General features: G+C 36.2%; 1 protein-coding gene across 3 annotated transcripts in view; it reads right to left on the bottom strand.

The window, feature by feature from the left end:
* FTO (FTO alpha-ketoglutarate dependent dioxygenase) overlaps positions 1 to 12614 on the bottom strand; it is a 232504-nt gene that overhangs the window by 191981 nt on the left and 27909 nt on the right. For all 3 annotated transcript variants that reach the window (XM_033069392.1, XM_033069391.1, XM_033069393.1), the window contains exon 2: positions 1820 to 1897. Coding sequence is in view for 1 of the 3 variants with exons in the window: in XM_033069391.1 (XP_032925282.1) it covers positions 1820 to 1897 (78 nt within the window). In the remaining 2 variants the exon portion in view is untranslated. The remainder of the gene's footprint in view (positions 1 to 1819; positions 1898 to 12614) is intronic.

Here is a 12614-nt window from a genome sequence, read left to right as displayed (position 1 = left end):
TAAAGTTAGGAATCAGCAATAAGGACCCTTGATAAGCAAACTGCCATGTGCATCACGAAATGATAGTCTGTACTTCAAATATTTGTGAACTACCTTGTTACAGCCTCTTTTTTGTTCTCTACCGGCTTTAAACATTACATTGTTTCAGCTTATGGCTCAGGGCCCATTTCCAAAATCCTTTATCAGGAAAAACACATTGAAAGAGGATGTCAGCGGAAGTTTTGCTTGCGATGGAATTTCTTACTTCTGTTCAGGCCGTACACTTCCATACCCAACAGGATAAGAGAATTTTTTTAGTTGCATCCTACCTAACTTTTTCAACATGTTCAAAGAATATAGTTTTATAAGAGGTAGATCCTTGAAGGAGTAGGGCAGGTCTGTCCAGGAAAGACAGACTATAAAACTAAACTGTGTGCGATATTTTACTTTACCAACTTGTTGTCTTCAAGCTCTCACCCTTCTTTTCCTCTCCAGATGTAGTGCATTTAAGCATCCTGGAACTGGCAATTTCTACAGCTGTGATTCCAGTAACCACAGACTTCAAAAGGTGTTTGTGATGCTTATGATTAGTATATATACTTAAAAATATCTAGCATGCACACAAACACTACATAAAAAGTATAATTCTATATTCACAAAAATAATGTATCGAAACATTATTAAGGATTGAACAGGTGGGATTTTACTGCTTTTCTTGTTCCCATTGTCTTCTATATTCAGGGGTTAGTGACCCTGAGCAAATGACATCTCACTTGGGCATCCTTGGCTCCACTTTCTCTTTTCACATCAGCTCCATGAGAAGCTGAATTTACAAAGATGTGAAAAAGAAAAAAGATGCTGGGCACAGCAGCTCTTGGCAGCATCAGAGGTAGAACAGAACAACAAACAGGAGGGGATGTAACAGGACTAGGAAGGAGAAAAGTCAGCTGCCCAACTCTTAAAAGGGGGAAGAGTTTCTTCATGAGCAGTAAGACTGAAAATAAAGTGTTTGGGTTTTTGTGTAAAGAAAAAAGAAATAATAAAATCCATCTGCATGACTCTTACAAATTCTCCCAGCTCTTCTACATCTGCACATCTTTGAGCCATATTTCAACACAAGGCAGGCACCACTCCTGTGTCGTGTAACATGAGCATAGTCACTGGAGCTGTTCAAACCACCAGGTTATTCCTTATGCTTTTTTTCTTACCATGATCCAATTTGATCTGATTGAACTGACCCTGAGTTCTGTACCTGATCTAGAAAGATCCAAGATAAATGCAGATAATTCTATTTATTCATTATATTCTAGCATACACTCACTCGATTTACCACTCACATGGCTACTGGGCCTGATCTTACTTATGCTTGGTTTCATTTGAGGCATTGCAGTTTCCATAGTTTGTTTTGTAAGCAAAGTATTAACAATTACTTATTGCTGGAAAGTAGAATTAAGCCTCCTAAACTTTAAACTTCTATGTTAATATTCCCACTATTTTGCCAAATGTGAGCTATAAAGGTCTCTTCACCCTTCAGAAAAACTAAATTAAAAGAATAATGACATGCATTTTGCTTCAACAAAGCATGAATAACTGTGATTAACTGTTACACATTACTTGTAGCAAGGGTCCACACATAAAAATAAAGTTAGTTCACCGAGTTCTCATTTGCGAATATTCCAGTTCTAGAGATCTTATTTCACATCACCTGGAAGGGAATTATCAGCCATCAGGATACCTTTTTTCATATCAGATTTCACAGTGTCTCTTTGAAGGAAGATTTATTTGTTGTTCAGTGCAAACAGCCATTTTAGTTTAAAATGATTTAAAAGAAATACGTTACCAGCTGGTGGAAATCAGCATCGGATGGTGTCAGATACGGAAGTTTGTTCTCTCCAATTTCTTCAAGAAGTTTTTTCTTCTGTTTTGGAGGGACAAAATTGAAACAGAAAATTAGACTAAAACCCAAGAGAAGTATAAAAGTAGTTGTAAATGGCAAAACCAGGTGCAATTACTTCTCTTACTACCTTCAATATTGGAAAACTAAGTAAGGAAAAACAAATAAATAAATAACCAGAGAACTTCTCTGCTTACAAAGCAGTATTTCAGTTTAGGTAGTTTTAGAGATCAGTAGTACTTTTACTCCCAAGTTCTTTTTTAGATAATCAGTTGTTGTTACGCTGACCAAAATTCATCTCAGCCTTATGTTTTAAAGCCTATGCTTACTTTATAACTACACACTAATTTCTTGTTTCCTTTCCATTTTCTTTCTTACTTCAATTTGTGCAGCTAAGGGGTACAAAGCTCATATTTCACCAAATGGCTCAACAGCCCACTTCACTAAAAAAGCCCCAATGTTGGGGGTTCCCTAAAGTATTTCCTGAAATAGTTTATGAAAGAAAAGGAAAGCACAATCTACTGTACCCCAAAGCCCCACAGCCTGACAATACTTAAAATCCTCAAGACTGCCATCCCAGAGGCAGCCATAAATGCAGTTTGATGTTGGGAGTGCACAAAGAACCAGCTGCCTGTAAAAACTCTCTGTCCCCTTGTTCTCTCAACTCCATTTTCATTACTGGTTTAGACTGAGAGCATCCCTACCAATATTTAGTCAATGTGACCACTAATAAATTGCTAAGACAAAAGCCTGATAGCTCTCCAAACTGTATTTTTCAGGTTTTTATTAATTAAAATAGATTTTTTTGTGGCACTATACAATTAATTGTGTCAATGATTTGCCAAGAGATGTGTGAAACATGACATCAGAATTTCTGGAATCAAACAATCCTGATCCGTCACAGGTCCACTCACACTTAGCTACTCACAGACTAACTCAACACTAACTCAGTACTAATTACAGATTAACCACAGTGTAAAAATTATTACAGTGGAAGTTCTCGCCTTGAAAATTAATAAACTGTTTCCTCTACTACTTCTTTCCTTTAGTTTGCAAGAATTGCTTCTTACTTTGATTATTAACAAATTTCAACTTACTTGCAACTCAAAGATCACAAAACTGTATCTGCCATAATTCTTAAATATATAACAGGATTCAAATTCTTATTTTTATTGCAATACTTTCAAGTACATAAACACTAGCATAAGAAACAACTCAATATTTTTATGTTGTAAGAGAAAGACCAGATGGGAATGGAATACTGTTTTTAAAAGAATATTAAAGGTATAATACAAAGGCAAACAGCAAGTAAAAAAAAGGTATGACTAACACTCATAAAATCAAGTTCAAAACAAGGTCAAAACAGATCTTTGTTATTCTGGCACTACTATTTTAAAAAGAAAGAGAAAACATGACGATCCCATGTATTAACTAACTCCTGACTTACAGCAAACACATGAACAAGGAAAGCTGAACTATGGAGTATACTGTGCATTCTGTGACAATGAATTCCATTTATTCAAATTTAAGCACTGAGAAAGGTGACAGAGCCTTAAAGTCAGGTGGAAGTGCAGAGGATTTCAGGGTTCATAGATCAGTCAAACTACAGTAAGAGCAGGTGGCTCTCACTCATCTCCACACTCACAACGTGCTGAGCACCAATTCCTAACAAGCCTGAGAAGAGCAGCACGGACATTTCTGAACTACTGGTGTAATTTCTTTATGTCCTCGGTTTTCTTTGGGGACAGGTTGTTGGTATGTTGACATGAAGTTTTGGTGAAACCCAGCAGATTGTAACTTCAGATTAAGTTGGCAGAAAACGACACACTGATTTCCTGCATTTTCTAAAATAATTACACTGCTCTATTACCAAACACTTGCCAGAATTTTATTACATAAAATTGTTGAAAACATTAGACTAGCTTTGCTGTCTCTAAGATAAACCATATTAAACTGCAAGGAAAAATAGAAGATATTTTAACATGGACTCACATTTATGGGAAGAAAAAAAAAGTGGGATGAAGAGAGATTCTGACAATTTCTTTGTCAAGTATCAGGCTCTTGGCAAAAAGCACACAACATTAAAATGCACTCTCGTGTATAGGTAGTAGTAGTTCACATTTGATTGTCAGATCTGGCTAAGTGCCGCTCTTCAGCTTGATGTGCAGACTAATACACACAGCTGGGTGGTAGAACATGCTGCTCATCTCTTATGCAAGAAGCTGTCACACAGATGTCAAAAACATCAAGCTACTCACAAATACCTCCAAAAAGTGGAAAAAAAAAAAAAAGAAAAAAAGAAAAACTGAGTATCTGGCTACACCAGCTGATGTGAAAGTCTAAGCAGTGTTACATAAGCACTGTTTATTGGCTCTTCGAACACATAACCCCCTAAATAAAATCTAAAGAAATGCCCCTACTTGAAGGTATCAGGGTTCTTAAAGAGCACTTTCCTAAATCTGATTTTTCAAATTTTAAAAATTATCAACAGTGTAAAAGTTTATTCATATACTGAGATTGTGTTTCTTATGATTTTAAAAACAATGTGATTTTTACACAGACATTAGTGATGCCAGTACATGAAAGGCAATCTAATGTGCACCATCCCCATCACCATGCACTGCTTTAGAAACTTTGCTAAGTGTTCCTCTTGGGCCTTCAGAAACACAAAAACCTCTGCAAATACTTATTTTGTGGGCTGTTGTGAGTGTTACCGGAGCTGTTTTAAGTGACCCTGCAACAAACATCAGAAACACAAATGCCCAGCTTTAGAGCATGCAATGAACATTCTGCAGACATTAATCTCTGCTCATTTATTAATAATAAATAAGATTATTAACAAGACAGTTGTAAAATTCAGCAGGTGGAATATTAATAATTGGAATCCCTTAATCACTATACATGTAATTATTTATTTTTCCTGGCAAGAGAAGTAATACCTTGTATGTAATAGAGCAAGAAAAGTAACAGAAACACAGCAAAGAGGTGAAGGTGCAGAGAGGATGGTGTAGCAGCTTTGAAACATCATCTCCACTCCCAGCCTACAACAGTCCCTCTGCCTCAACTCCTTTCATCAGGAGTTCTTAAAACATTGCCCATTTTTCTCATCCTAAAAAGTTTGCTGACTGCCTGCTGCAGTTTCTACACTTCTGAGACTACCAGAACTAGTAAAACACTCTATTTTTTTTTTTTTTTTTTTGTTTTAATGCAATCCAATGTTTTTGCAGAAATTTCAGGGATAGATCTTTAAAAAAGAGCCACTATTCAAAGCAAAAGAAAGTATCATCTCCTTTTCCAACAGTTTTTCCCAGCAGTCTTTTGTTTTCTAAAAGGTTACCAGGTTTAGAATGCCTGAGAATGCCTGTTGTCATGAAAGAAAGATCTGAATCACAGTTCAGATGAAAACCTTTGCTTCCTCAAAAATCTCTCCTTCCTATTACCCTTTTTACCCACATAGGAATGCCTGTTAGGTCCTGTGTTTCCCTTTCACTCTCTTTTTTAAAATCAACTCTAATAAAACATGGTTTTCTTTCAAATCCTGCATGAAGAAAAGGGTTAGTGCTCTGAAATGCTTAATAAACAATTTCATAAGGAGGAAGATTAAACATATAGCAACAATTTTGTGACACAATACTAAGACCCCATCAAGAAAAAAGCCACCATTTTACAGGAAGTTCCAAAACATTACCTCCTAACAACCTTTCACATCTTAGGGTGTTTTATAAAAAATAAAATTGGGATAGCTTCTTAAGGAAGGAATGTGATTTTGAAGTTGACATTTGTTTAAACTACAAGGTTTTCCAAGTGTTAGCTATTAAAACTTCATAGTTACCAAGATCATTCAAGTGGTTCACTAAAATAAGTTATGTAAGAAATGAACCTAGAGTAATAAAAAATACATCCTAAATGTACCATTACAGCTTTTATTTCTCCATTATCACATATATTAGATTTCAGGATTTTTTTTCTTCAAATTATTTCTGTAAACTCTACATCAAAAGATAGTAAGGGACTGGCCATTTTTACAGCACCATTTACTGACATGAAAATGTTATATTGCTAGTCTACTCTTCATTACACTCAAGACTTACCAAAAACCTTGTCTGTGCCACATTCTACAATACAGTCTCCCAAAAACACTGGAAATACTGGTAGACATATACTGTAGACCATACTGTACCACACTTTGCATACTACAAGCTGCCCTCCCTGCCCCCCAATATAAGTCAAAAACATTTTTATATTAAGGACAAAAATAGGCATTATCATTACTATTATTATTCTATGTAAACTCATATTTTTAAAATCTACAATGATCTAGCAGTATTACATGCCCTACATATCCACTTGCTAATTATACTGCAATAAATGATACTTGTTATTTAATATAATCACAATGAATCCTGTTCTTCCACTGAACAAATGGGTCCAGCTACAGAAGTAACAAAATGCAGTTCAAGTGACCTGGGCATGAAAAAAATTACATAGAGTAAAAAAATCTGTGAGTAGCTGTCTCAAAGACTGTCTGATATTCTCTGCTCCAAAGGTACTGTTTGGCTTTGCTTACTAATTTCAACCTCTCTTACCCTTTCTCATAAATCAACAGGCCCAGGTTTTGGTTCACACACACACAGACCAGTCATGCATATGCACAACACACTCAACTGATGTAACTGAACTAAGAGTTAATTTATGCATTGAAGCAGCTTAGCAATGTGTGAAAAATGTCTGCTGCCAGTATCCCCTCTTTCCCCACCTTGAAGTGTTAAGGGCCCCTTAATTGTTGTTTTAACCTACAGGAACATTGTTCCTTTGGCCAGTGGCTGTTAATGGAACAGAACTGGCAATTTCCTTACCTAGCTGAGTGTAGATTTGTCACACATGGATTAGCACTGTAAGTAATCATAATAAAAATATGAAGTAATAAATAGTTCAAACACAGACACTGGGCTGTCAAAATGTCCCTAAGGCCTCTCTGTATAATTCTGAATAAACTTCTTCTACCATCACTGCAAGCACCTTGATAACATCATCCACATTTTATTCCTTCCTAGCATTTGTGCACCCTCTTGCAGCAGGTGCCAGTTAGTAAATGGCTCAGCTACAAGTATTAGGAGAGAAGAACATGCAAACTTTAAAATTATCACATTTTAATCAGATCTCCAGTTTCTTCTTATACATATGGACACAAGATCATACCTGCACTTCAGAAAACACTTCAGACAGTGTTTAGCTCAATATGGCTGTAAATCCTTATGAATACTTAAGGACACTGAGGCACATCTGCATGTCATTCTTTGCACAGTTTCTAAAAGCAAAGAGATTCTGAGACCAGATTTCTTAATCTAACAATTCCTAACCAACTCACCTCCAAAGAATCAGCAGACAGAAACCTTAGTGACTTTTACCAGTAACTGATTCTGCAGGATTTAGCAAAAACACCCCCCCCACACCAAGTCCAAGAAATCAAGGTGGTTTGACCAGTTGTGAAATACTCAGCAACAGTATTTGACAGACAAAAGAGTCAATAAAGATTAAAGACAGATAAAATGAAAACTATAATGAAGGTAAATGTTGAAACATCGATACATTTGGTGTTGCTGTTCATCTGATATTTTAATGACATGAAGATACTGATGGTTCCTGACTTCCATGGAAATCTATTACCAGGACATGTGCCACTAGATCTCTGTAGCCTTAGGAGTTGCATATGATGTTCAAGAATGGAAAATAATGCTGACATGGCGCTATTTCTCCCTGAAGGCCTCAAGAAACATTAAGAATTTCCACATTACTTGAGGAAATACTGCATATCTGCAATGTGGAATTGCACAAACCTCACTGGGATTCAATATCTAATTAATGTAGCAAAGTAAGAACAAACACACTGACCAACAACCACGGAACAGACTGAAGACCTCCAGACTGAAACCCAAGGGCTTACAGCTTGAAATGCAGACGCAGAGCCTTTGCAACATAACTTCTGTAGATACAGACAAAGAACTTTCCAATACAAACACTGGCAGGTCACATTAATAGTTTTACAGAATTACCAGCAAAACCAAAGATAAAATAAATTTTCTTGCAGCTTTTAATCATTTCCAGAAAATAACAAGCCTGGCAGGATTGCTGGTCTCTACATATATTGATAAGTAATGGTAGAAGCAACCAATGTCTAACAAGAACACTTTAAAAAAGGGGGAAAAAACTCCAAGCATTAAAATATCACCCACAAGATAAAGCAGACAAAAGCAAAGTAAAAAGGATATGAAAAAAATATAGATATTTCCTTAAATAGTTCAGTTTTGCATCAAATGCAGCTTCTAACCTGCCCTTGGTGACACTGCAGAAGATAGTGCTAATGTAGAAAGAGCAGGTGTTAAGTGCAAATGCATGTGCCATGCAGTCAGCTACAAGGAAGATCAATAAGGAGCTAGAGCATTAAATTTCACACACTGTAACTGTCATGCCCATTACACAGTATTTGAACATCTTTGCAGGCCATTACAAAATTGTTGATTCTCGGTATTTTTTACAGAACCAAATTATTTTCCAGAGATTTTATTAGCACAATAAGCACTATGAAAGTCTAAAAGCACCTACAAAGTTGGTGAAATCTGAAGACCTTCACAGCCTTCCAAGATATGGTATGTACATATTTGCAGAATGCATAACTGTATTCTTCACTGCAGAGTGAAAAGCCAGGAAGGTGGTTTAAAGCCTTACACGTAAAAGGAAATATATTCCAGCAACACTCTTCTGTTAGTCACATTTCACCAGGCACACAGTTGGTGTATTTTAAAGGAGTAATTTACAATAAAATTCTTGAGAATACGTGTCACAATTAACAAAATCACTGTCAAAAGAACGCACCGAAGGAAGGGCTATGCCAGTTCCCTGGGCTTTGGCTGCAGAAGCAGCACTAGACTTCTTGCCTCGTGCTTCTTGCCTCTGCTCTTCCATCTTTGTGCTTTGCCCTTTTCAAGGACATGATAAACTCAAATTTTCCTTCCAACATTTCTCACCAGAGAAGTTCTTGAGCAGAAGCTTTGTGGAATTCTCCCTCCTCTCCCCAAAACAATTTAAACAATTTAAAGGTAACCATCTAATTACTGATGCATAATCATGGTTACAATGAATTCACTCTCAACATTTTTCCAAAACAGCACAACTGAAATGTCATTTTTGAAGACACAGGAGAACAGTGTTAATATAGTTACAATACATAACAAAATTAGTATGAGTGCATTTGGTGAGATGAAGTGCAATTTGTAACATTTTACACAACTGGACCAGAAAACAATTGAGATCTCCTTACAACCTGGGATTTTGTGATTCTATGATTTGTAAGAGTGACCTGTGTAATAAATGCTCAGACACTGGCTTGTATTTATTACACACTAATTTCCTAACTTGACATGCACTACACTGTCAGTCAAATGATAGAAACACTCACTCAGAAACCTAAATACTACAGTTGTTGACTCCACAATAAGACAACTATTAATGAAATACCGTTGGATTGAATTTTGGGGTATAAATTAAAGAAATATATTGCTGTATAGTTTGCTGAAAAAAGGGGGGAGGAGGTTCAACAAAAGTAATATAAAGAAACACCTCACAGTGAACAATTCAGACTTGATTAATTTTGAAGTTTGAAGGCTTTGTTTTGTTCAGAGTCTCTGAAATAAGTCACATGGGGAACAAAAACCTAACATCTACACATTAAGTTGGCAGGCAACAATTAGCAAAATTCAGGGTCTGAAATGCTGGACAAGTTCAGACCAGAAACAGGGAGCACAATTGAAAAGAAAGGATAATTAGGCATTGGAGGAGAGACCCCTGTGAAACCTGCATTCTCCCTTGTGGGAATTTTTTCTTATATCAAGTTTGAAAGTTTTCCTAAATGAGTGGTTCCCAAACTGTTTAGAGCATCAGACTTCAAAGAATCATTCATATTTTTTTAAGAAGTTCTGCACATACAGCCTAACCAAATAACCTGGAGGCATCAGAACCACACTGACTGAAAGTCTGATGCATTTCGTTCCTCAGTTTGGTTTTGATTAATCATTTTGCCAGTCACCAGTGGTCAGTGAACCAGGAGACCTTGGTGTTAGAAATTCTCTTCTGCCTCACAATTCAAAAAAAACTGGACTTAGCTGGAATCTGTATTTCAGAGTACTGAGAACATTTACAGTACTATCATAAGGTTAAAGAACCACAGCTAAAAGAAAGTTTACTCACATTTTATTTTTAAGCCATCTTTGCACAACATAAACAGTGTTGGGGTATACTAAGAGATAAAATACAAGGGAACACTGATGTGCTGTGAAAGAAGTAAATCTCTGTTAAGTCATTTTCTTTGCACCAAATCCAAGCGAATTTCATAATGCAAATCGACATTTTGCTTAAGAATACATTTATTGAGCAAACTTAAGAACTCACACCTTTTTAAATAATGCTGTTTTAATAAAGCTATTCTGACTTATGAAAAGGTCAATACTTAATTTCCAGTTTTCCTTTCTATTATTTGCATATACCTACCTTATTTCTCATTAACTCTCCCCCTCACTTACAATGTTCAGATATAATTTTGCAGAGCAGTACTACTCAACTAGATTGGAAATGCACAAAAATGACTTCTTAACTCTTCCTTGGACATTTGTTCAGGGAAAACTCTTGCCTGTCCTTTCATCCCATACACTCACATTCCTAACTGGTTTAAGATTCTAAATAGTCCTGCTGCTACCTCTGCCCATTATTTTGAGAATGTGAGGTAGTACAGTAATAAATCTTTTCAAAATCATCTCTTCCCATCTCCATGCTATTCTCAAATACAGGCTGGATTTGTGAAGGTGAAAAAGAGAGGCTGGCACACAGAGGACCATTCCAGATTTCAACCATTTCAACTCTCCTTTGCCCTACTTGCTCCTTTCTGCTGACAAAATATCCTAGACTTGCACTACTGCATGTTTCTTCTGCCAAATTTAATAAATAAACAATTCCTACCAAGAGTAGTAACTCACTCTAGAATGGCTTGGATTGGTTGTCAAAACAAAGGAAGAAGAGGGGGAGCCATACCGATCCACAACCTGCTAAAGCTGTAGCAGGCTGATAGGAAAATACAGACATGTTTAATGAACTGTGTGGTGACAATCAAAATTGAATCCATTAAATGACCCAGTAAAGAAAAAGCACAAAATAGCTTCTGATTGCATTTTTAAGTAAATATCTGTGTAGGATATATAAGAACATTATCAAAAAGCCCACAATCAATTAGGACAAGTGAAGGAACAGTGAGAAAACATAAAACCCTTTATATAAAGACATACAAGAACACAAAAAATAACACTAACGTGGAAGTACAACTTGACAAAGAGAAGGATTGTTCGGAACTATCATAAAAATAAATGCACACAGGAAAGTCTCCATCCAGCTGAAAATACTGCAGACACCTTAAGATCTAAATTCTCCTGCTTCCTTAAAGGATATGTCAAAGACAACAATAAATAAATTTCACTTACTTCAGACTGTCTACAAGGACTGGAGTCAACCATTTATAACTTGATACAGTGGTTTTGTATGTTGGGGTACTCTCAACCTGCAATTCAAAAATCTAGGCCACCCTTTCTGACACGTAGCCTGCATATCTGTGTTAAAACCATCTGAGTGACAGCAGCTCAGTTGCATTAATAAGGGAGGCTGAGGGCAAGGAACTGACACTAAGAGAAAGCTGCCAGACCCACCTTTGTTCTATTTGCTGGCTTAACATGCTGAATTACTTCCCCTTCTACAATGGAATTGCTTCAGCAGTAACTAGAATTCAAGAAGGGCTGAATGAAAAAAAAAAAAAAAAAAAAAATAAAAATGTAGGATTTAAAAAAATATTCCAAGGGAGGATTTTAAAATTAAATAACAGATAACTGCAGGAGCTTATGACCCACATTTGGCACTACATATGCTGCAATTCCCAACTAAACTAATGACAAAGGCTTGATAGTCTCCATGCAGAGCTGAACTTCCAAACTACTGTTAGTTAAGTTAATTCATTATATAAGAATTCCATTAATTTTTTACTTAGGAGTTTAACTGAAAAAAGACTACAGTTACTTGATAATTTTGGGAACCCTTAACTTTATCAGGCCCTACATTTGGAAAGAACCATGATGAGGATCCCTACCCACAGAATTTATTCAGGAACCTTTTCTTTTTATTTCCATCACAAGAATTTTAAGCAAAATAATTTCCAGCTAGGAAAGTGCAAAAAAAACCAAAAAACAGTTTACCTCAGAATTCCTACTTTTCCTTTCATACTGATGAACTTTGAACATCATGAGAGCAGAGAGATCACCTTTAACATGCATACAGGAATTGTTCCTCTAGAACCATGTACATTCATCTCTACCAAACCTCATGAAGGACTAGAACAGGCTCCTAAAGGCTGCCATTGGCAAAAGATACTGTACTCGAATTTCTGTAGCTCCTCATTCCATTTCTCTTTTTTTGTTCTTTAAGTTGACAAGTTAAGTGTTCTGTGCTTACAAGTTTTCAATAGCCTATTACAAAAAGACTCGAATTTGTTTGCATTACACACCACGGGGATTAAAAAGGAGTTAATATATATCTATTCAGAACTATTGTGCAGAAAATAGCTGTGTTGTACAGGGCTTAGGCTGTGACCCGCTTAACTTTATTCATAGAATGCACAATCCATCACGTACAAAAACACAGAGCAAAATGT

This window comes from Catharus ustulatus, chromosome 11 (genome assembly GCF_009819885.2).
Source record: "Catharus ustulatus isolate bCatUst1 chromosome 11, bCatUst1.pri.v2, whole genome shotgun sequence".
In the NCBI taxonomy this organism is placed as follows: Eukaryota; Metazoa; Chordata; class Aves; order Passeriformes; family Turdidae; genus Catharus; species Catharus ustulatus.
Note: the sequence above shows the minus strand (reverse complement) of the source record. Positions and strands in the feature narration are given on the sequence as shown.